The sequence below is a fragment of the Perca flavescens genome, chromosome 4 (assembly GCF_004354835.1).
Source record: "Perca flavescens isolate YP-PL-M2 chromosome 4, PFLA_1.0, whole genome shotgun sequence".
Taxonomy (NCBI): domain Eukaryota; kingdom Metazoa; phylum Chordata; class Actinopteri; order Perciformes; family Percidae; genus Perca; species Perca flavescens.
In genome coordinates, this window is record NC_041334.1 from 9181602 (window position 1) to 9206579 (window position 24978).

General features: G+C 40.3%; 4 protein-coding genes across 4 annotated transcripts; 3 read left to right on the forward strand and 1 right to left on the reverse strand.

Annotated features, from left to right (window-relative positions):
- The first annotated feature begins 10606 nt into the window (after positions 1 to 10606).
- On the forward strand, positions 10607 to 11051 carry LOC114553959 (histone H2B). The gene has a single exon (XM_028575439.1). It carries the CDS (start codon positions 10624 to 10626, stop codon positions 10999 to 11001), a length of 378 nt encoding a protein of 125 aa, XP_028431240.1. The 5' UTR covers positions 10607 to 10623; the 3' UTR covers positions 11002 to 11051.
- A 3613-nt stretch (positions 11052 to 14664) lies between these two features.
- Positions 14665 to 15824, forward strand: LOC114553948 (histone H1). The gene has a single exon (XM_028575428.1). It carries the CDS (start codon positions 14680 to 14682, stop codon positions 15295 to 15297), a length of 618 nt encoding a protein of 205 aa, XP_028431229.1. The 5' UTR covers positions 14665 to 14679; the 3' UTR covers positions 15298 to 15824.
- A 2407-nt stretch (positions 15825 to 18231) lies between these two features.
- Positions 18232 to 18683, forward strand: LOC114553952 (histone H3). The gene has a single exon (XM_028575431.1). It carries the CDS (start codon positions 18254 to 18256, stop codon positions 18662 to 18664), a length of 411 nt encoding a protein of 136 aa, XP_028431232.1. The 5' UTR covers positions 18232 to 18253; the 3' UTR covers positions 18665 to 18683.
- A 670-nt stretch (positions 18684 to 19353) lies between these two features.
- Positions 19354 to 19797, reverse strand: LOC114553957 (histone H2A). Its single transcript, XM_028575437.1, has one exon. It carries the CDS (start codon positions 19787 to 19789, stop codon positions 19406 to 19408), a length of 384 nt encoding a protein of 127 aa, XP_028431238.1. The 5' UTR covers positions 19790 to 19797; the 3' UTR covers positions 19354 to 19405.
- Positions 19798 to 24978: the final 5181 nt, after the last annotated feature.

Here is a 24978-nt window from a genome sequence, read left to right on the forward strand (position 1 = left end):
CTACAACGCAACTACATCACAGACTGTGATGAGTGAGAAGAGTACTCACAAAGTACCTTGACCCTTAACAAAAGACTAACGTTTAATCTTGCTACTTAAATATAAGTTAGCTCTTGGTCCTATAACGCAACATGAACCTAGGGGTTATTAACATATGTACTAACTTCAATGGTAGCATAATGAGGGTGCCTACATGTAAATCGAAGCATTGAGACATGCATAAGTGTACAGACTGCACTGTAAGCAATTGCTGTAAATTTACAGCCAATTTTCAACACTAAAATACTGTTTTCATGTTAAACAGTTTAGTACTGTAATTAGCAATGCATTGTGGGCTGCTTAACTTGGAGCAACACGAAAGAGGCCCTAAACAGTATGCTGATGTTTTAAATTACAGGATACTACAGTATTTTTTGGAGTGTTGACTTGGGAATTTGGAGCACGGTCAGAAGTTTGATACAACGTTAGTCTTTTAAATTGAGGCTAGTGCTTTTGGTCAATTTTCTTTATAAAATACAAAAATAATTTGCCATCAACTCCTGGAGGGACTTCAGGAACCATCATTTGGATAGGAGATTTTCCAGAAGAGGACGCAACATTTAGATGACATGTGCTACACATCGAGTGTTCTTCATCAACATCCATCGGGTCTTGCATCTACAAATAAACGGTAATTAAAATCTTATTAACATTTGAACATGTCATTTATCAATGAGGCTTAGATTTGAATAGCCAAAACAATATAACTTTTGGGTGTATTTTTGTTTAATTTTGGTAACATTAGCCGAACGTCTGTATCCCAGGAACAACATGAGGCCAATCGGCAGATGGAGGCAGCAGGAAAATAGTATTAGGCTACTGGAATAATTACATCTTGCCCGGTGATTAAGGATTTATTTCAACCAAACCATAGGATTATTGGAACATCGGCTAACCGAGATGGTCTGGTGAATTTTATTTTCTTTGTGTCGGCTTTTAATGAAGCGTGTTTTACAAAGAGTTAACAAGAAAATTAAGTTAGTTCGGTTAAAGAGAGAAACTTGAATCAAGGCGTTGTATTTTTCTGTTTAAACGGAAAATTGGTGTGAAAATAGTGCCTTTCTGGAGAGCCAGAGACTGGAAGAGATTTACAGACAGGAGGGTGCAAGTGGAGCAGAAAGAGCAGAAGGTAAAAATCTAATGGAGCTCACATTCTCTCTACAATGTCGCCATATAAATACACTTCCACCACCAGACATTGAAGATTTGAAAACCAAATGGCCTTTTCTTTTCACGCCAAGGTATATATACGCACATTTTGAGTTGCTCACAGACATCAATGTGCTTCATAGCTTGGAACTCAGTATGGAATAATGTGGAAGAGCCATCACAGAATACTTCAGGGGAAAACCTACCAACAAAGATGTCAAGGATATCCTCTCTAATGGTGAAGATAATGAGATGGCACTTTGTGTTGTTCAGCTGCTCATGGCACACTTTGGAGAGGACCTAACCGGGCTGATCCTTTTTACAGATGTAAGTTTTATTTTTATTTTCTAACCCTGTGTTTTAAAGGGTGTCTCCACCAGTCTTAAGTGTCCAGATACCTAATGTGTGTACTAGTTTTGGGGAGTACTACTACATATGTGAAAACAGTAGTGTCAATTATTTTGTGGCTCAGAGGAAGCTGCATGTAAGCTGATAAATTACCTCCATGTTGTCACACAGTTGCTAAATTGTATTATGGGTAAAGTAGGTGCAAGGTTTTAAAAAGTATTTCACTTGTCTTCTTTGCCCTACTGTGACACTGTTGAACGTTTTAAAAGCAAATGATCAGATCAACACAGCAGAAACAGAAATATTACCTTTTTTATTCGACATATTCTTCCTCCTTTTCAAAACCTGGTGCCTACATTATCCACAATGCAACTTGACCACTGAGTGACATCCCTGGAGGCAATTTATCAGATTATGTGCAGTTTCCTTGGGAGCCACAAAAGGGTCTCCCCGAGACCTGTACAAATAAAACTGTTACCCTTTTAATTTTGAATGCCAAATCTATTATAGCAGTTTGACTTTAGGTGACTGTAGAAGCCTACATTATTCGCCTCTAGGTTACTCTCACCTAGTGTTTACTAATTATTGACCTTTTTATAATTTTTTATAATGCTTTTGTTCCCTACAGGTGTCTGCCACTGCAGCTGACGTTGAGACAACTCTCAGTCTTCCTGCAAGTCCTCGCCTGATACTGCCTGGTATACATTTCATTTAGATTCATTGATAGACACAGTATATATCATATCAGCCATTCATCTTGAGTTTACAAATGTTTACACAAGTTAACATGCATTCCCATGTTGCTATGACTTGAAGTTTCAGGTGCAACAGGGCAAGTCACAATTAGAGGTTGGATGATCACCTTTGAGGGCCGTGTAATCTCTGAGGGCATCACACCAACATTTGCAACGGGACTTGCTGCTGTGTTTGCAATCTACTACATATTCAACCTTCAGTATCAAGATGAGCCAGCCTGCACTCTGGAATTCATTCAGAGGTAAAACCCTTTCATTCCTTGTCATCATTATATGGATATATACAATTAAATTAATGTATTTTTTTGCATAAAATGGTGTTAGTACTGTATATTTCAAGCCACAACACACACACACACACACACACACACACACACACACACACACACACACACACACACACACACACACACACACACACACGGTATTTTGTTGGACTATAGGATTTATTATAATTCCATTTAATGTCACTTCTGTATGTCATTCAAGTCCATTCTATTTGTGCAATGATGAAAGAGAAAAAAAACAATTCATTGCATTTAATTGAATGTAGACAAAACAGTATGTTGTTGCAACCTCACTCTGATCTAAGACTATTTTGATTTCAGGCGCTTCATTGGTATAAATCCAGAGAGAGGGACAAAGGCCAAAAGGGGCAAGGTTGTCTCCAAGAAGAAAGGTGTGATCGTCCAGAAGAAGTCTTCTGCAGTCAATACACACGTCGCCATGCTACTGAAGAATCTCCTTGACTTTGAATGGAACTTCATATAGATTGGTGAGCTCTTTAATCTCGCTCTCTTTGTTTTGACAGTCTGGTATTGCCACATTACATTACATGTCATTTAGCTGATGCTTTTATCCAAAGCGACTTTTGCTCCAATTGCTATATACTGTATATCAGAGGTCGCACGCCTCTGGAGCAACTAGAGAACTGGTATTATTAACTTTATAAGCATTAGCTTGGGGTGTATACTGTACATTCCTGATTGTATAGTTATGATTATGATTGTTCGTTGTTGTTTGACAGTGGCAACACTGGAATAACGCTGCAGAGAGGTACAGCGGCTACCAAAGTGATGGTCATCTCTCCTGGATCCACAAGAACTAAGACGTAAAAACACAAGCCTGCCTCACAGGACAATTTTAAGAGGTAACCTGCGAGTCTAGCTCGCAGTGGCACAGGTGCCTACCTAACAGTTTCATCCCTAAATGTTTTTATTGATGCATATTGTCCAAATGTTCTCCTGTACTATAATAGTTTCAAAATGGCCTTAATGCACATTTTCAAGTTTGTTTTCCAAATGTTGCTGATTCTGCATATGTTCAAAATGTTATTATGAAAGTATATTTTACATACAGCAGAGAATACATTGCAGATTACATATGTAAATCTTTTAAGTTGACTTTTGAGGAAATTTTAATCTAACTCTCTGACGAGCAATTTAAGAATTTAAGTTTATTGCCATAGTCTAAAGCAGACACTACTAGGCTGTTTCTGTTTGCTAATAGAAATCTCTTTTCAGCGTCGTCCAACATGGTTTATTTTTTTTTTTTCCATTTTTTGAAAGTAGCAGTATTCATGTTGACATTGACATTGCTCTTTGAAATAAAAGTATTTGATTTTTAAGTTTTTATTGCGTATTTTGCATAATATTCACAATAATGCATATCGTAAGCAATTGTCTGAGAATAATGAAGTTCATTGCAATCAATATTGATTGTGAAGACTGATGTTTTAGGAAACTGCTAAATTTAGTTATTGTATTATCTACTGTGCCTGTCTACAGTAAACTGAGAAGTTAAAGTAACAACCTAAACTGAATATTATTGTAATTTCCAAATAATCACAGAAATATGCTGGATTTATTTTTTTTACTGTATTAGACTGTGAAATAATTTAACAGTGTGAATACAGAAATATACTGCATTTTTGGTTTACAGACTACTACTGTAAAGTCATTTTACGTATGAATACCGTAAAAATAACGGCATACTGCTGGCGTCCCTGCTGCCAGCTCTTTACTGTAAATTATAGAAATACAGAAATATGCTGTTTTTCTGGTTTACAGACTACTACCGTAATATCATTTTACATATGAATACCGTAAAAATAACGGTATACTGCTGGCGTCTCTGCTGCCAGCTCTTTACTGTTATTTTACAGGAAAATTATTTACAGTGTGTGTATTTAAAAAGATTATGAAGACCGTGTCGTTCATGTTTACCATGAACGCTGTGTTTGACCTATGTTGCTCACTTAACTGTCGCTACAAAATACAAACTGTTACCAGATAGTGAGAAACATATTTTGAGTCTTCCCATAAAAATGTCATCAGTTCCTACCTGCTGCTCAATGTTTCTAAACTCCAGTAGGTCATAACATGATTCTGGCAGTATAGTGTACTGATTGTCATTTTGAAAAGTATTGTGAATAATGTGTGTCTAGTGAAAATAAACAAATGACTGCAATCACTTCCAGAAATCTTTTTTATTAAATAGTACAGTTTTAAAAAAGTGCAACTATAAATCACTCCAAGTCAAGTCACTCCACATGGTCTTGCAGCAGTGCTCTTCTGAATGAATACCGCTCATTCTCCGGGCTGTGTCTTGGTGTGGGTGTGTATTGTCCAGGTTGATTGGGTGTAGCTGTCTGCTGAAAGACTGGGTGTGGTGTGGAATGAATATATGATGGAGGGTAGCCATGGTATTGTCCGCTGCTGCTGTGGGGGGGGTACGAACTGGGGTCTGATAAGCAATTCCCTCATAAGGGAAAAGCCATCCTGTATTGTGCTCGTTATATTTGCAACGTTTGTGTTTATTTGAGCCATGTTTTCAGCGTGACTTCTTGCCGACTCCTCAGACAGCTCCAACATCCTCCTCTTTATTTTAAGATCCTCCTCTGCTGGGTCAGTGTGTGCTTTCCTCTTTAATCAATCCCTTCTGTGGCTGTCCAGCTTGGCCTAGAAATAAGCAAAGCATAGCATTAGTATTGGGCAAGTTAATATAAAACTATATTGTGAATACTTATGCTAACACACCTAGATAAACACAACGACACGGCACTGTAGCATAGATAGCTAGCTAAGCTTAAAATCATGAGCATACCTGGAGCAAATCCAGGCGCTGTTTCAACACTGCAGGAGGAAGACAGTCGGGTGACTCTGTTGACTTTGGGGATGCAGGCATCTCCTCTGTCGTTGTTGATGACTCTGACGACAACTCCACCAGGTCACCCGTCTCAATGCTTGAGGCGATAGAGCGTGTAGCGGGCGACCCACCCCAGATCTCCTGGCAAAGTTCGTAAAATATCATTACCACCCGTCCTTGGCCACTTCGACGTCCTGTGTCCACGGCCCGTCTGTATTTTCCACGAATATTCTTTAGCTTCGTGGTCACCTGTGCTTTCGAGAGTGCAGTGGCCTTGTGAGGGAAGTCCTCGTTTGCCTCCGCCGGACACTGTGCCCGAAACGCGTTGGTCAAATCCATATATTTTGACTGGCACGACTCCCAGTCAACATTTTCTTGTAATTTGCTCGTCTTGTAGTCGAGTGTGAGTCGCAGCAGCAGTTCGACTTCACTATTGGTCCACACAAAGGATTCTGGTTTCCTTGAACTAGCCATTTTCGTCGTCTTCGTCTTGTGTTATGGTCTCCTCTTTACTTGTCTGTTTTGTATACAGCGCGCCACTTCCTCTTCCTCTCTGTATACAGCGTGCAACTTCCTTTCTTCTCCGTTTTTGGGTGAATTTCTGTAGTAACCAGCGCCGCCTATAGGCCTGGAGTATGAAGTAGCGCGTTGAGTCATTTACATATGGATACGTTTGGAAAACGGGTAAAAAAAAGATCGTTTTGGTACGTGTGGACGTGGCCTAAGAGGACAGCCCTGTTTCACGCCTCTCTCTACATTAAAAGATTCTGTTAACACACCATTTACATTAATACACAGACTAGACTTAACATACAGACATCTGATCAAGTGGATAAAACTTTCTGGGAAGCCATAAGACTTCATTACAGTCCATAAATAGTCTCTAGAAATATAATCAAAGGCCTTTTTTTGGTCCAGCCCGATTATATAAGTATTTTTTATCAGGTTTATTTATCATTTCTCTCAATATACAAAGGTTATCCCACATCAATCGGCCTTTAATGGCACACGTTTGTTCTTTTTCTATAATTTCATCTAATATATTATTTAATCTATTCAAAATTACTTTAGCTAATATTTTATAATCAGTATTCATTATGGTCAGATGTCTGTAGTTATTTATGTCGTTTTCATCCCCTTTCTTATATAATAAACACATTACACCCTGATAAAAGGATTCCCCCATACAGCCACTGTTTACACCTTCATTATACATCTCTGTAAGGACGTTTGTTACACCGTCGATATTTAACTGATAAAACTCTGTAGATAGGCCATCAGGGCCGGGGCTTTTACCAACATTTAGTTGTTTGATGGCTTGTGTCACTTCATCATTTCTTATGTTTCCCACAAGTTCCGTAAAGCTCAGTGAGCTGTATGAGGGAAGCTTATCTAATAAAATATTTGCACAACCAATATCTATTTCTATATGTTTAGCTTCTATACATAATTCTCTGATCACTTGTCTTTTCTGCTTTTCATCAAACACTACATCACCGTCCTGTTTCTTTATGGATTTAATAAATTTACTTTGAGTTTGCCGTTGTCCAGCTTTAAGAGTATGTATTAAATTTCCTCTATTATCTGTATTTGTTGGTTTATAAATGTTATACAATATTTCGTTATTAAAATGATCAATTTGTGTTTTTAATTCCAACATGATTTCATCATCTGAATTTGATCTTTTCTTCATCTGTTTTAAGTTAACGTATTGTTCCATTAAAGCTTTATATATATTTTTAATCTCATTTATTTCTCTACATTTAAATCTGAAGAAATCTTTTAATCTTCGTTTTAATAATTCCCACAATTCGACATTGGATTTAGTTAAACATTTTAATTGTAAGATTTTATGAATATCTTGTTTTAATTCTATTAATAAATCTGAATCCTTAAGGCACTGATAATTTAACTTCCAGAAGCCTCTTGTTTCTGAGGATTCAGATGACAAGACAGTTATAACAATTAAATGATCAGAGAAGTCATTTATTACTGTACCATAATGCTTGATTTTAAAATGATTAGAAACATAAATTCGGTCAATTCGAGTCTTTGTCTTGTGGTCATAGCGGGTGAATTGGACCCCGACAGGATAAATATAACGACACACATCTATTAATTTAGCTTCATCACATATTTCTTTTAAAAGCTTACCTTCCCTTAGTAGTTTAAAAACATTGTGACTAACTATATCATTTTTATCAGTGACTGTATTAAAATCACCACACAGAATAAGTTTATAGCCTACTGTTAAAAGCTCTCTAAGTCTTTTAAATAATTGAGTTTTTTTAACTCTATCAGGAGCAGTGTACACATTAATGACACGGTATTTTTCACCCCTATAATAACAGTCAATCATAAGAAGTCAACCTGGGATTAAATCTCTTCTTCGTATTATAACAATATCATTTGTTTTAAAAAAAAATATACCAACACCATCGGCTCTGCTTTCCCCAATAGATATTACACAGATTTTCCACATATTACACACATCAGTGGCGTCATTATGGGTATTCAGTCTGAGATCTTGAGCACACAGAATATCAAAATCGGTGTCTAAAAGGTATTTCAATTTCATAGATCTAAAAGATTTAGACTGGATGCCGCGAGCGTTCCAGGTGGATATTTTTAAACAGGGCATGATGTTTTTGGGGAGAGACTAAGTCTATGGTGAAGGTTTATCATCCACACGTTTGTTTTCTTTATATGTTTCAGTACGATTTCTTTTTTTTCTCTTTTTAACTTCCTCAAAGGGAAGATCATGCTGAGACTCTGGAGAAGGGAAATCAGGTGTCGTGGAGAACGAACCAGAGTTACTGACACAAGGAGCGGAGTCAGCGTTCTCAGCAGCGGGGGTGCTGCTGGCCCGCTGACCGGCTGTCAGCCCGGTAGAGCTAAAATCTGAACTGGGACTCTCACTGGCGCTCTCATAACTCGGTTCCTCATTTTCGTCACCATCACTATCGTCACTCATGCTTTCTATGCCACTTATACTCAGATCATTCTCCTCACCTGAATGATGAGAAACTTCAGGATGGGGGTTCCTGGTCTGAAAGGTGGGTTGAGTGAGATGCAGCTGCTGCTGCGCCGCTGGCTGTTGTTGTTTCGGTCCTCCAGGCTGCTGGGTAGCTGTCTCTCGCTGCTTTCCTCCAGGCTGCTGGGTAGCTGGGGGGGAGGAGCAGCGGTGTCTCCCCGCTGAGCAAAGCCTTTAGTTTTGTTGGCGAAAGACTTCGGGCAGCTGAAGAAGGTGTGGCCTTTTTCGCCACACAGGGAGCATTCGCTCTCACTTTCACAGCTGTTGGCTTTGTGGCCTAAGTTACCACATCGTCAGCACTTCACCGTCGGACAGTCCTTCACTTGGTGGTCGGTAGCTTCGCAAATGAAGCATTTGGTTAACTGTCCAGTGTATATGATGCGGCCGTTGTATGGACCCAGGGAGATGGAGTTGGGTAACTGGACTAAGTGACCGGAGGTATCAGTATGTATTCGGACTTTGTACTTTCGGACACCGTACCAGATGCCATACTTGTCTACTGGTCTATATACAGATTGTATGATGTCACAGTAACGTTTTAGGTAGAGCTCAATATCATGGTCAGCAACTCTTCCTGTCCAGAATTCCTGTCCAGAATTTCACCACTATTGCTATGACGTCTATAGCCACAGATGACTCCACGCTCCACTCATTCCATTTCGGATCGTTAGACTTGGTGGAAACCATAGACAGTATACAATGGACCAATAGACCCCGTTGCTCTGGACGGAGACCAGTGAAGGCTATTAGAAGCACTTTTCCGGTGATGGCCAGCTTTACTGCGCAGCCTCCAACTGAGAGAATGTGACGTGAGCAACGTGTCTGAAAGTTGGAAGTGTTCTGGTAGCTGTGCCAAGAGAAATCTCAATCATTCCCAATCTTACAGATACGGACTGTAGGTGTATGTAAGGAGATAACATGGGCACAGGCTAATTATTGATCACTAACATGCTAGTTAACATTAGTAATTAAACCTAAACATCTCATGTAAGTCGAAACTGCCTGCGAGCTTCTCCTGTACTATACGGTAATTCCTCTATATGCGACAGTAAGTCACTTGGTTATGACACAATCGTTAGCTTATTTTTACAAAAACGTCTGCTACGGAGCCATAACGTGAGGTACAAGGTAATGAAGCCTTTTATACATTGTCGTGTTTCTTTGGAACTAAACAACGGACAAATAGAGTCTTTAAACGCTTCAGATGTAAAGTTATTCGCAGTCAAGTGACGTAAAAAAAAAATGGCGGTCAGCGGAATGCTAAAAGGAGGTGATGGCCAGTTAGCAACAAAATGGTGCCATGATGGCTCGAGTTCTGAAGCGAAGCTTACCCCCTTGGTGGAAACAACCTCCAAAAAGCGTCGGAGTTGGGCTTCCTGGTAAAACACCAGTTCAAAATCTCTCCGATTAGGCAGGGCGATTATGGAGTAAATGTCCGTAGGACTCACCCATGACAACTGAAACAATAACTGTTCAGCCACAAAATCTCTGCTGGGAGCAGGGCCTTCTCCTCCAAACTTTAATCTTGCCCAGTGTGAGCCAAACTTTTCGGAGTAAGATGCCATTTTCAGGCGCGCTCAAACAAAGGTGGACAGAGGAAGGAGGCTTGTTGTAACATCAACAGCACCGCAACCGCTTTTGGCTAGCCATTAATATCACATCGCAGTTATGAAAAACTGTAACCACACTTGAAACCACTTTATCGGCATCGCCGTGACTCTCTGTGACTTCAACAAAACTGCAGAGCTGACGTAGTTTGCATCGTCTGCAGCTCTGCGTGTGTACAAGTGTGTGTGTTTGTGTCAGAGCTCTGCTCTCTGTCAATTTTCAGAGAGGACAGATAAGCTTGCGCTTACGCGCTCTCAAGTACCGTCTGGCCTTTAGAATCACACTATTAAACATAATTTATTTTTTCAAGTTACAAGTCTGATATCTAAAATAACATCAGCTTTAGGAAGCTTCAGAGCCGTTCTCTGTCTCCTAATGGCTCTGGGACGGTTACTTTGTGTTGGCGCATGCTCAGTCTCAGTCAAAAAGCTCAGCCAATCCTGTGCGAGTAACAGCGCAGTCTCATTTGCATCAGATGCATATAAAGGAGGCGTCCGTAGCGTGTTTGGTCATCTGTTTCAGAAACTCCAATCCGAAGCAAATATGCCGGCAGAAGCCACCGTGAAAGCGCCCAAGAAGGGCTCCAAGAAAGCCGTGACTAAGACCGCCGCCAAGGGCGGCAAGAAGAGGAGAAAGAGCAGGAAGGAGAGTTACGCCATCTACGTCTATAAGGTGCTGAAACAGGTCCACCCCGACACCGGTATCTCCTCCAAAGCCATGGGCATCATGAACTCGTTTGTGAGCGACATCTTTGAGCGCATCGCCGGTGAGGCCTCCCGTCTGGCTCACTACAACAAGCGCTCCACCATCACTTCCAGGGAGATCCAGACCGCCGTGAGACTGCTGCTGCCCGGGGAGCTGGCCAAGCACGCCGTGTCTGAGGGCACCAAGGCCGTCACCAAGTACACCAGCTCCAAGTAAACCATCACGCTGTTCTAATCCACTAAACCAACGGCTCTTTTAAGAGCCACGCATTTCTTCTTGGAGAGCAGTTTCTTTCAGTTATGTGATCCAAAGTATCGATTTCAATCAATTTTCTATTCCTTGTTCTCAACGTATAGGCTACTTTGCGTTTTTTAACTTGTGTATTTATATATATTTTTATATACTTGTTGAACCTGGCTTATTTTACGGTGGGTCAGAGGGGAAACCTTGTCAATTCCTCTGTCTGGCACATATTGCTGAATTCACATTAAAATTGCCTTGACATTTACAATAAAAGCTCCTTGTAATCTCCACAAATGTAGCCTACCACTTTTCTTTACAACCATTAACTATCCCTCCTTGCAGACAATGGGTTACTATTTTGTTTTTCTCCAGTGTCCACGTAAACTTGCTGTTAAACCAACAACTTTGCTCTTTGAAGGGCCACACAATGACTTGAATAAGAGCTCTTTTCCTGCAGAATTTAAGCTTAATGTTTAATTCTCCAAGATCTGTGCTCTTAAAAAATGAAATATATGGTTGTTGCATCTGCATTCAGAGTAGGCCATGTGAAACAATGTTTTGGAAGTGCATTTATCCATTTCAAAGAATTTGGGTGCTTTGAACCTCCTAATTTATTTAGGGTTCATGCAGTTTCTTTAACTTGTTCTGCTTTGACAGTAATTGTAAATGGATTGCATTTTAGTCTTTACGACCAAGAAGAAACCACTGCACACACAAGGACAGCTGTGGGCAAAGAGTGCTTCGGTTTCTGCTCGTTTCTTGTGAAGTTCTTCCCAGGAGCAGCACGGTAAACTTTTCCCAAACAAATCCAGTAGGAGTCTTGCAAATTGTGAACTTGCAAGATCCCCAGTCTTTGTCATAATGTCACTGAGATTTGAGTCACAGACTAAGATTTTGCAGATTGTCTTTAGATGTGCTGTGCGTCTTTTCAAAGTATTCAAGTTAGGTGGTTTGATGATGGCCTTCATGAGAAGAAACATGATTATTAGTACTAATAGTTTTTTGCTAAATGCTTTTAATCCGTTTATGTGCTCAAGCACTGTAGGCTACTTCAGATCATTTCGAGGTCAGGTTATATTATTTTCATTTCAAACTACTACTTAACTACATTTTAAAAGAAATGATTCTGCTTTTTACTGCACCACATTTGTCTCAAAGCTGTAGTTCCCAAAGGGGAGGGGTCCTTGAGGGGTCCCCAGAAAAAGGGGAAATATTTATTCTTAGGCCTACTATAATTCCATCCATAAGTAACACCATGACACAATGTATGACTATTTTGGTCATGGATTGTATACACTATGTAATCGCTCACACATAAAAACAGAGGTGGAAAGGAAATTGAAAACAAAAAATAAAAAACTCAAGCCTATTCACATCAATGTGATGAAACCAAAAGAAGCTGTTTATGAGAAACCTTCTCAAAATAATAACTCACAATAATGACGTAGTATCCTGCACTAACCCGTTATTTTGAAAAAGTATATAGTAGGCCTAGCCTGTCATTATTTTGAGATACAATTGGCTTCTAGGTTTCTAATTATAAAGACTTTAGAGTCTTTTTTTTTTTTAATCACATTGGCGGAAAGTAGCTTCCATCGACCTACATTACCATCTGATCTTTCATGTTAAGTGTCATATTTTACAAAACACAGTGATAATATAGCCTATACTCATTAATAAAATAAAAATGCAAGGAAATGTGGGATCGCAAATAATTGTGACCTGATCAGATCATGTTACAGAAAGATTTTGAAGCAAACTGAAGCTGGTTGATAGACACAGAGTCAGGGTTGTGTACAGCAGAAGAGAGAAATATGAACCTGTGTTATGAGCATAGACATTATATAATGGACCAATAGACCCCGTTGCTCTGGACGGAGACCAGTGAAGGCTATTAGAAGCACTTTTCCGGTGATGGCCAGCTTTACTGCGCAGCCTCCAACTGAGAGAATGTGACGTGAGCAACGTGTCTGAAAGTTGGAAGTCTTCTGGTAGCTGTGCCAAGAGAAATCTCAATCATTCCCAATCTTACAGATACGGAGAGTGTAGGTGGATGTAAGGAGATAACATGGGCACAGGCTAATTATTGCTAACTAACATGCTAGTTAACATTAGTAATTAAACCTAAACAGCTCATGTAAGTCGAAACTGCCTGCGAGCTTCTACTGTACTATACGGTAATTCCTCTACTATGCGACAGTAAGTCACTTGGTTATGACACAATCGTTAGCTTATATTTACAAAAACGTCTGCTACGGAGCCATAACGTGAGGTACAAGGTAATGAAGCCTTTTATACATTGTCGTGTTTCTTTGGAACTAAACAACGGACAAATAGAGTCTTCAAACATTTCTGATGTAAAGTTATTCGCAGTCAAGTGACGGTCAGCGGAATGCTAATAGGAGGTGATGGCCAGTTAGCAACAAAATGGCGCCATAGATGGCTTGAGTTCCCCCTTGGTTATGAGGCCCATCATGTTAAGGCCGAGACACATCAGGCCGATTATCGGCCTTGGGACAGTCTGGCGAGGTCAGTGACTCAAATCGGTTCAGTGTGTCCCGTGTCGTCGGCTGTCTGGGGGGCTGTCGGCGTTCATTTTGGCCGACCTGACATGTTTGGTCAGCAGCAGGGCCGTCGGGACTCACCCGGAAATGACGAGCGGAATGAGGTGACTACAGTCTCTCAAAATCTGATGAAAATCTTTTAAACTGACCTTTGTTGAGCTGATATGAATACAGATTCAGCAACTGCATGGCCTATTTCTCGCTTAAAATGTTTTCAGAAAAACGTTTCAGTGAACTATTTTAGTACAATATGGGATCGTATTCTGAACGGCCGCCATGACAGTCCAGGTCTGAATATCCGGAGAAAACCAACCCATGTGACCTGTTCGTCCAATCAGCTGCCGGTTTTCATTTCTTGGGCAACATTACAGATTAGCGCCGCCTGCTGTTATGGAGGCGTATTACGTCTCGTCTTTTTGATGTGTCGCGAGGCAGTTTTTTGGACCTCGGGGACGCGACTGATCATATCGACGGGGTTTTCTGTCAACGGTCGGCCGTCGGCTATATGTGTCTACACCATTAAGGATCAATGCCAGCCGAGAAACCTGTGTCAGGTAACGGCCTATAGCTTCACACCCAGCACCCAGTGTGTTTACCACCACTGAAAACGTCCCCAATTTAAACTAAATAAAACACATTAATGCAGTTATTTCACTTTCATTCTCTTCTCACATGTCTCTGCTTACTTGAAAACCACTGTCACATTTAATACACCTTACTTTTAGGTATTTTTAAAGACAAAATGGGAGGAAAACTCGCTGCGAGTAGTCCAAAATGACTGTGTATCAGAGAGGTTTGAAGCCTCCTGTAATAAAATGAACGAGTCCTCGTCGCCAAACATGAGCTCAGTGTGAAGGGGGGGATGTTTTATCACCGCCACAGCAACTATTGTGCTATAAAACGTTTCTCTTCTATGAATTTTATCCCCAAATTGTGGAAGAGAAAACACAAAGTGTGGCCACATTTTCAGCAGGGCAGGGGAGCGGCTGTGGATTGACTCTCCACGGTTCTCATGTGATTTATAAGTCCCGCCTCCTGCCCGAGTAGGAACACAGCAGACTGTAACGTGACGGAGAAAGACACAGACATGGCAGAAGAAGCTCCAGCAGCTCCCGCGGCGAAAGCTCCGGCCAAAGCCCCCAAGAAGAAGGCAGCTCCCCGGGCAAAGAGTGATGGGCCCTCCCTCCCGAAGCTCATCCTCGACGCCGTGACTGAGTCCAAGGACCGTAAAGGGACCTCGCTTCCGGCTATCAAAAAGACGTTGGCCACCAAAGGCATCGACCTGGAAAAGGCCAACAAACGCATCAACACCGCGGTGAAGAAGCTGGTGACCGACGGAAAGCTGGTCCAGAATAAAGGGGTTGGTGCTTCCGGATCTTTCAAGCTCCCCAAGGCTTCGCCTAAAGCCGCCAAAACGGGCAAGAAAGCTCCCGTTAAGGTGAAGAAACCCGCTGCCAAGTCCCCGCAGAAGAAAACCGCAGCTAAGAAAACTGCAGTGAAGAAGACCGCAGCCAAGAAAACCGTCGTTAAGAAACCAGCGGCCAAGAAACCGGCGGCCAAGAAGTCTCCTGTGAAGAAAGCTGCCAAGAAGCCAGCAGTTAAATCTACTCCCAAGAAGGCTGCCCCTAAAAAGGTGGCAAAGAAGAAGACCCCTGTGAAGAAAGCTCAGGCAAAGAAAGCTGCAGCGAAGAAGTCCAAGAAGTAAAGTGGCTCTTTAACCTGCACTCAGTGCACCAAAAGGCTCTTTTAAGAGCCACTACAGATTCACAAGAGAGCTGTTTTCCTACAACATTATCACGTCTGTTTCTGTTGTTTGTTTGTTTTCTATTTTATTCTACCAAAACACGAATTGTTGGTTAAGAGTAATTTGTTTCCAGTTAAATCAATGTGCTACATTTTCAAAGAACAAAAACAACCTGAATTTAAGATGTTTTCCTTTTTAAACCTAAAAAAAAAAAAAAAAAAGTTCATACTCCACGTATCTTTTTCTGATTTGTAAATCAGATTATGGCCCACCTTTTTGAATTTTAATATTACCCCATTGAGAATCCTGTTTTTCAAGAGGAAAGACAAGACCGGCAACAGCATACATATTAAAGTCACCGTTAATATTGTTCTATTCAAAAGGAGAAAACAATTGATAATCAACCCTTAACCAACTTAATACCTAATAACCTTTAAGCTATTGAACAGTTTTTCAAGGAAGACTTGTCTAAAACCTTTAAAAAGTAAGCCTGGGTACTAGGGTAGGATTTGAAATAATTTAATTGAATTAATAAAAGTTTTAATTAATTCTGTACTATAACTCCTATATAAGCGTGGATGAACTATGTAACGGTGTAGGGGAGCGCGGGGCACAAAGTTACACTTTTTCGTTTTGGCCAAATATTTCTAAAACCATTTGAGTTTTACTGCTCATATTTTTATACAAGCAACATACATATTTCTGCAAAAATGTGCACTGGAAGTTTGTTTGTAGGACCTACCGTTCTTGAACAATTCCACCGAGAGTGGCGATAGGTGAAATGTTACAACCTGCCCCATATGCGGGGTTAGTTGTAACACTAGTTAAAAATTTGGATATAATTCAATAGCATTGTGCTATACACCTAATAAAACACTTCCTTACTAACTCTGCATAATATAATAGTTTAATAAGTGTGCATGAAACCTCTTACGGTGAAAAACAAAAAAAAGGTGGGATTGAATTTTCCAAGGCATTTAGGGCTATAGCAACAGTCACCAGTGTACCCCTCTCCCCTGATGTTAATGCCCCTATCTGCCGCTGTCCTTTTGGCCCGATGATCCTCTCCGGTGCTTGGACTGTAGTCACTCCGGTTTCATCCATATTCCACACCTCTCTTCCCGAGAAAGAATGGCGCTCATATACAGGCTGTAAGTTCTGAAAGAAATGCCCCACTGTGTGAATGTTAAAACTGGTGGCCTGGGGTTTCCGGATTGAAAGAGACCTATTCCTTTTTAGGAAACTTGTAAACCAGTCCCTGCCTGCCATTTGGGACTTTTGCCACGACTCTGGAAACTTGCAGTTGTACTGAACTGCACACTGGAATGCAAGTTTCCTGACCTGAGAAACATAAAAATAATAAATAAAAAAACAACAAATATAATAAAACAGTAAATAGATGAATTGCTTTTTCATTTGTTTCACACAAATTAATCATGAATATGACTTTATTTATTTAGGTAACTATTTATTTAAATCATTCAAACTAACTTTATAACTGGGAAATAATATGAATCTGCATTTAAGGTCAGAGCATTAGGCCTACCTCTCTTGGGCTCAGCCCGTAGCACATTCCTGACGCTTTAATTAAGTAGTCTCTCAACTTCTCTTTTTTTTTTTAAGAGCTTTATTTAAGGTTTTACAAATTACAAATTATAGGCTACATTTAAAACATACAGTAAGCAACGTTAAACAGCAATCAATATAAACAATAAAACAATTACAAAAAATGTAACTAGTAAAACGTGCAAAATTTAGCTTAAGGCGTGTCCAGAGCATGGAAAGTCTCATAAAGTGCATATAGTCTTTTGTAAAGTGCATGCAGTATTTTATTAAGTGCATTGAGTATTTCATAAAGTGCTAAAGTTCACAAGATCAAGGTGTCCCAAGGAAGGAGCTGTTTTTTATCCATGGTTCTTCTTCTCCTGAGCTCAGTGAGAACTTGTTTGCACACATCATCACTGTTGATGACAGTCTGTTGTTTTCCACAGCTTGATGCATACAATACATATGATTATTAACAGTTCCTTTTGATTCTCTGATATAATCTCATCAATAATACAGTACATAACGGATTTATAAGAAAGATCAATATTTACACTATACACTTTTAGCTTTTCCCAGACTTCTTTAGCTCTATAGCAATCCATTAAGAGATGCTGTAGAGTCTCATCTTCGTCGCAGTTAATCATGGGACATTTTGTTGTTGTTACATAGCAACTCCATGACACTTTAATTAAGTCTCTCAACTTTTCCTCATCCTCTGTTGAAAAAACCTTCCTGTGGCTTGAATAATCCATGGTTGGCAATGGTGGGTTGCCACCATGCAGCTCCTGCATTCTTTTTTTTTTTTAAATAATAAGGGTGACATGGCAGATGCCATAGGAACCCGCTGCCCCCCTAATTGCAACTACAAAGAAATTAAATATAATCCTCCCAGATTACACATGAAAAGTGTGCAATAAAATGATGCAATGTAATAGCTTATACATTCTACAGATTTCTCAAATTAAATATAACCTGAAAGTTACTGGTAATGTAAAATGTGAGAGAATTCAATTTTTTCAAGAAATCAGAATCAAGTGTTCAGTTCAATCAAGAAAAACAGCAGGAAAAATAAACCACAGATGAAAGTAATAAAGGCAGAAGAAAGTTAGTAAACATATTGCTTTACTGTTTTAACCATTGATGTATTAAGAGAACCGTATATTTCTAACATTGATGCGACAGCAGCCGTTCTCCAGCTGCTGTGAGAGTTTTACTTTGTCCAATAGTTACTCAGCTACAACCCGCGTGTCTCCCAGTCTGGACCAATCAGCGCTGCCCTGGCTCCGGCAGTTCCTTTATAAAGCCGCTGTTCACTCCGAGTGGTATTCATTCTTGAGCTATCAAGCACAGAGAAAACTGAGAAATTAAAATGGCCAGAACCAAGCAGACCGCTCGTAAATCCACCGGAGGAAAAGCCCCCAGGAAGCAGCTGGCCACCAAGGCTGCCCGTAAGAGCGCCCCGGCCACCGGCGGCGTGAAGAAGCCTCACCGTTACAGGCCCGGTACCGTGGCTCTGAGAGAGATCCGTCGCTACCAGAAATCCACCGAGCTGCTGATCCGCAAGCTGCCCTTCCAGCGCCTGGTCCGAGAAATCGCTCAGGATTTCAAGACCGACCTGCGCTTCCAGAGCTCCGCCGTCATGGCTCTGCAGGAGGCCAGCGAGGCCTACCTGGTCGGCCTGTTCGAGGACACCAACCTGTGCGCCATCCACGCCAAGAGGGTCACCATCATGCCCAAAGACATCCAGCTGGCCCGCCGCATCCGCGGAGAGAGGGCTTAAACTGATCTGAGACCAGCCTACAGTCTCAAAACGGCTCTTTTAAGAGCCACATACAAACATTAACAGAGCAACAGTCCTGAAACAATACTCTTCATGATATTGTCTATGATAAAGCTATGGAATTGTATTCGGTCCTGTGGACACTAATCTTTAGAACAATTCACAATGTTCTACAAGATGTGTGTATGCTCTCCACTGAGGCTTCATGAAGACAGTGTCAGTCGAACAACTTCAACATATTCCCGCCTGTTATGAAAGCGGAAATGCCACCGCGAGGCTCTGTAAAGCGTGACTAAAATATAATGGCAAACTGACAAGTACCACTTTTGGTATTCGTTTTACATAGTTCCCGTTGAACTTAAAGCAAGCTGTAAGACCTTGTACTAAAAGCACCCCGTCGGATTTCCTGCATGACATATACCCATTAGGTTGCAAAGAAACGTGCATATTACTACAATGATCTGTAATTAATCACTAATCTAAGTTAATGGAGCTCGGGGGCTTTTCTTGACAGGGGACAGTTAGAGATGAAAACTTGTCCGCAAGTTAATGCACGTCGCAACAAAAACCTCACTTAACGCACACACAAATATTAATACACATTGTGTTAATTACATTAACGATAGATGAACTATAAGGATTTTCACAGTATAGATATACAAAGAAGGAGGGCTCTTTAGTTAGATGTGTGTGGCTCTTAAAAGAGCCTTTGTTGTGTCGGTAAAAGCCAGTTCCGGGTGTTTACTTCTTGGCGGGCTTCTCGGTCTTCTTGGGTAGCAGGACGGCCTGGATGTTGGGCAGCACGCCGCCCTGAGCGATGGTCACTCCGCCCAGCAGCTTGTTGAGCTCCTCGTCGTTGCGGACAGCCAGCTGCAGGTGACGGGGGATGATACGGGTCTTCTTGTTGTCGCGGGCAGCGTTTCCAGCCAGCTCCAGGATCTCAGCGGTCAGGTACTCCAGCACAGCCGCCAGGTAGACGGGGGCGCCGGCTCCTACACGCTGAGCATAGTTTCCTTTACGGAGCAGCCTGTGGACACGGCCGACTGGGAACTGGAGCCCAGCACGGGAGGAGCGAGTCTTTGCCTTAGCTCTGGCTTTTCCTCCGGTTTTCCCTCTTCCAGACATTTTTCGTGTTTCTTATATTTTCGAATACGAGAAAAAGTACAGTCACGTTGCCTAAACCGGCCTTATATCTACCTTGCTGCTTCGTGATTGGCCAGAGTGAGCGTAAGCATGATCGTCCAATCAGTGACGAGATCAGTCAAGTTTCTGTATTCACAACAAGACTCCGTTTAAATTGCACCGCGTTTCAAAATAAAGCGTGACTGATTAAACCGGATGTTCCCTAATTATCCCATCATATTTTTATTGTTCCGTTTCTTATTCTTTAATTTGCCTTTGTAGTTTTTTTTTAAAGCACGTTCAAGGGTTAGGAAAATATTTTATTTTCCCTATAATTTCTTCCATAGGTATCACCAAAGCGAAAAAAAAAAACTATATTATTACTATATTTCCAATAGTATGTTGAAAATGTACTTACACAAATTGTACTTTTTGTAAATATATAAAAAGTATACTAGCATCACGCTTTCCTGCTAACACTTTTAACACACTTTACAAAATAATTATACTATAATACACTTTATAGAAATATATTATACTAAAATATACTTTAAGTGAAAGTTATGTGTACTTTCTAAAGTGTACTTATTTGAAATTTGTTTTTACACATATCTTTGATATATTTTAAATTGTATGCTCAAAATTGTCATTGTAACATAAACTGAAAGCATACTTACTTAGTATATACTTACATACATACTTAGTACACATTTTAATGTTGTAACACTGTAATATTAAGTTTGACTGTATTTTAAGTTACATTTGAGTCTAATTATGAAGTGAAGTTATTCACGCTAGTACTTCAGGACATTCTTTTAGAAAGTGTTCAATAGTCAGTACAGCCAATTATATTTGTTGTTGTCTACCGAGCTCCAGGTCCGTATTCTGAATTTTTATCTGAATTCTCAGAGTTTTTATCATGTGTAGTCCTTAAATCAGACAAAGTACTTATTGTTGGTGATTTTAATATCCATGTGGACGTTGACAGCAATAGCCTTACTACTGCTTTCAACTCATTATTGGATTCAATCGGTTTCAGTCAGAGTGTGCACAAGGCGACGCACTGTTTTAACCACACCCTCGACCTTGTGCTGGCATATGGTATTGAAATTGAGGATTTAATAATATTTCCGCAGAATCTGGTATTATCAGATCATTTTTTAATTACTTTTGAATTCTTGCTACCTGACCATACTAAACCAGATAATAGCTTCTACACTAGATGCCTATCTGACAGTGCTATAGCTAAATTTAAGGAAAGTATTCCTACAGCATTCCAGTCTATGTCGTGCCTTAACATAACAGAGGACCTCTATGCTAACCTCAGTCCCTCTCAAATTGATACATTTGTAGACGGTGCTACAACTTGCCTACGGACGACCTTAGACTCTGTCGCTCCTCTCACAAAGAAGACGATAAAGCAAAGGAAAATAGCTCCTTGGTATAACTCCCAAACTCGCAAATTAAAACAAATCTTGCAAAACCTCGAAAGTAAGTGGCGCTCCACCAAAGTGGAAGAATCCCGTTTGGAATGGCAAGAAAGTCTCAAAACCTATAGGAAGGCCCTAAGAAAAGCCAGATCAGACTATTACTCATCACTAATAGAAGAAAACTAGAACAACCCAAGGTTTCTTTTCAGCACTGTAGCCAGGCTGACAGATAGTCACAGCTCTACTGAGCCATCTATTCCTCTAGCTCTGAGTAGTGATGACTTCATGAGCTTCTTTAATGATAAAATTATAACAATTAGAGATAAAATTCATCATCTTTTGCCCTTAACTTCTAACAGTTCATCTTTAAATGCAGGACCGCTAGAAAGAACAACGAGTCCCGACATATATTTAGACTGCTTTTATCCTATAGACCTCCAACAATTAATGTTAAAGATATCCTCAGCTAAGCCATCTACCTGTCTCTTAGACCCCATCCCAACGAGGCTACTCAAAGAAGCGTTACCCGTGGTAAACACTTCACTACTAGATATGATCAATATGTCCTTATTAACAGGTTATGTACCGCAGTCATTTAAAATTGCTGTGATAAAACCTCTTCTGAAAAAACCCACCCTCGATCCTGAGGTCTTAGCAAACTATAGACCTATATCTAACCTTCCCTTTCTATCCAAGATCCTTGAGAAGGTGGTTGCTAATCAGTTATGTGATTTTCTACATAGCAATAGTCTATTTGATGATTTTCAATCAGGATTTAGAAAGAATCATAGCACAGAGACGGCACTGGTGAAAATTACTAACGACCTTCTAACAGCTGCAGACAAAGGACTTGTCTCCATACTTGTTTTACTAGATCTTAGTGCTGCATTTGACACTATTGACCATACCATCCTGTTACAGAGACTGGAACACTTAGTTGGCATTAAAGGAATCGCCTAAGCTGGTTTAAGTCCTATTTCTCTGAACGATCCCAATTTGTTAATGTTAATGATAAACCCTCCAAGCACGCTAAAGTTAGCCATGGCGTTCCTCAAGGCTCAGGGCTTGGACCAATTCTATTTTCCTTATATATGCTTCCTCTAGGTAATATTATTAGGAAACACTCAATAAACTATCACTGTTATGCAGACGATACCCAATTATATCTGTCAATTAAGCCAGATGAAAGTGGTCAGTTAGCAAGACTTCAAACGTGTATTGAGGATATAAAATCCTGGATGACCCACAATTTCCTGATGTTAAACTCAGACAAAACTGAAGTTATTGTGATAGGACCAACGCACCGCCGAACTTCGTTTTCGAAACATATAGTTACTCTGGATGGTATAACCCTGGCCTCCAGCACTGCTGTCAAAAATCTAGGAGTTATTTTTTGTCAGGATATATCCTCCAACGCCCACTTAAAACAAACCTCAAGAATAGCCTTTTTCCATCTTCGTAACATTGCCAAAATTAGGAATATCCTGTCTCAAAACGATGCTAAAAAATTTGTCCATGCATTCGTTACTTCTAGACTAGATTACTGCAATTCCTTATTATCAGGTTGCCCAAATAAGTCCCTTAAGACTCTCCAACTGATCCAGAATGCTGCAGCACGTGTTCTGACGAGAACTAAGAGAAGAGATCATATTTCTCCTGTATTAGCTTCACTGCATTGGCTTCCAGTGAAATCTAGGATCGAATTTAAAATCCTCCTCCTGACTTATAAAGCTCTAAATGGTCAAGCACCGTCATACTTAGAAGAGCTCATAGTACCTTATTGTCCCACTAGAGCACTGCGCTCCCGGAATGCGGGGCTACTTGTGGTTCCTAGAGTCTCTGGAAGTAGACTGGGGGCCAGAGCCTTCAGCTATCAGGCACCAGTATTATGGAACCAGCTCCCAGTCAGGGTTCGAGGGGCAGACACCGTCACCACATTTAAGAGTAAACTGAAAACTCTTCTCTTTGATAAAGTTTATAGTTAGGGAACAAGGAGTTGAAGCGTCCACCTAACCCGGCCCACTGCTTCTCCTCGTAGTCATCAGTTTTATATACTGTATAATTAATAATCTAGCGAGAGTAGAGGGAGGCAGGCCAGTACAGCCCGATCCGGTTGGGGGGAGTTCTAGCCCGACCAGGCACCTCTCTTTAACCTGCCTCTCTTAAGTTATGCTATTACAATTCTAGACTGCCGGGGAGGCTGTTCCTTCCTAAGACACACTGAGCTGCTCTCTCATCTCTACTTGTTACTTTTGTATGCATCCTGTCCCAGAAATGCTTGTTACTAATCTAGCTCTGGGGAGTTTACTCCCCGCAGTCCTTATGTTTCTTCTTTCTCATTCTCTGCATTTCCCGGCCGCATCCTGCTGCGTCCTGCTGCAAGAGTCTGGGTCTGCCGAGGTTTCTTCCTAAAAGGGAGTTTTTTCTTGCCATTGTCGCAATAGCCACTGCTAATGCTTGCTCTTGAGGGAATTACTGTAATTGTTGGGGTTTTGGAATTTATAGAGTGTGGTCTAGACCTACTCTATCTGTAAAGTGTCTCGAGATAACTTTTGTTATGATTTGATACTATAAATAAAACTGAATTGAATTGAAAAAAATAGTATTACTATGAAAATGCAATTAAACCCATTTATGAAATGTTATGCTGTGTGTAAAGTATACAGATAGCAATTATTGCAGCTGTTCTGTAATGTTTAATCAGTTTGGCAAAAAAAATATGATACAATACATCTTACACACAAAATGACATTAAACAAAAGTACAGGTGCACAAAAAATGTGTGTTCTGCTGAAAAGAAAATAGTTTAAAGTTGGTGCAGTGCTGGCTAAATTATAAGCAAAAAAATTAAGTTCCCTCACACTGTGTTAACAATGTCACAAGTGTTCAAAAAAGAACATTTCATTGGTATTGTTTAATGGAGAAAAAGCAGGGCTACTGCAAATAAGACCAATTGGAGAGTGTACAAATCAAAAAGTCTGTGACAATATTCCTGCGTATAGGACTGATATGTAGAGGTCGGTTTGGCGTTGATGTCTGTAAAGTACAACATTGTTAGGAAGTGAAATGACATACATTTTGTCCTTGGACTTAACCATTACACATTTACGCTCGAGTGATTGTGGATGCACGGCAAATACATGATGGATGTGAGACACCTCATTTATAAATGTGGAAGATACATTTAACTGAGTATCTCTACACACCTTTCCTCCACTCTTGGAAAGCTCTTTTACTAAAATACAGAAGTTGGTGGATGTGGATGAGGCCCCATCATCAGATGTAAAAGCCACCAGGGCCATAACTTCGCAGAATGTTCCATCATTATTTCTCTTTTTAAGAGTTGGTCCCCAGTTACGCACGCCTACTGCCAAGTGCATTAATAAATGCACATTAAAAGAAGCATTAGCAGCACTAGAGCTGGGCAATATATCGATATATCGAAATTGTGATATGACACTAGATCTCATCTTAGATTTTGGATATCGTAATATGGCATAAGTGTTGTCTTTTCCTGGCTTTAAAGGCTGCATTACAGTAAAGTGATGTCATTTTCTGAACTTACCAGACTGTTGTAACTGTTCTATCATTTGCTTTTACCCACTTACTCATATCCACATTACTGATGAGTATTTATCAAAAATCTCATTGTGTAAAAACATTTTGTGAAAGCAAAATTAGTCAACACTACAAACATCGTGGTATCGACATTTAGGTATTTGGTCAAAAATATCGTTATATTTGATTTTCTCCATATCGCCC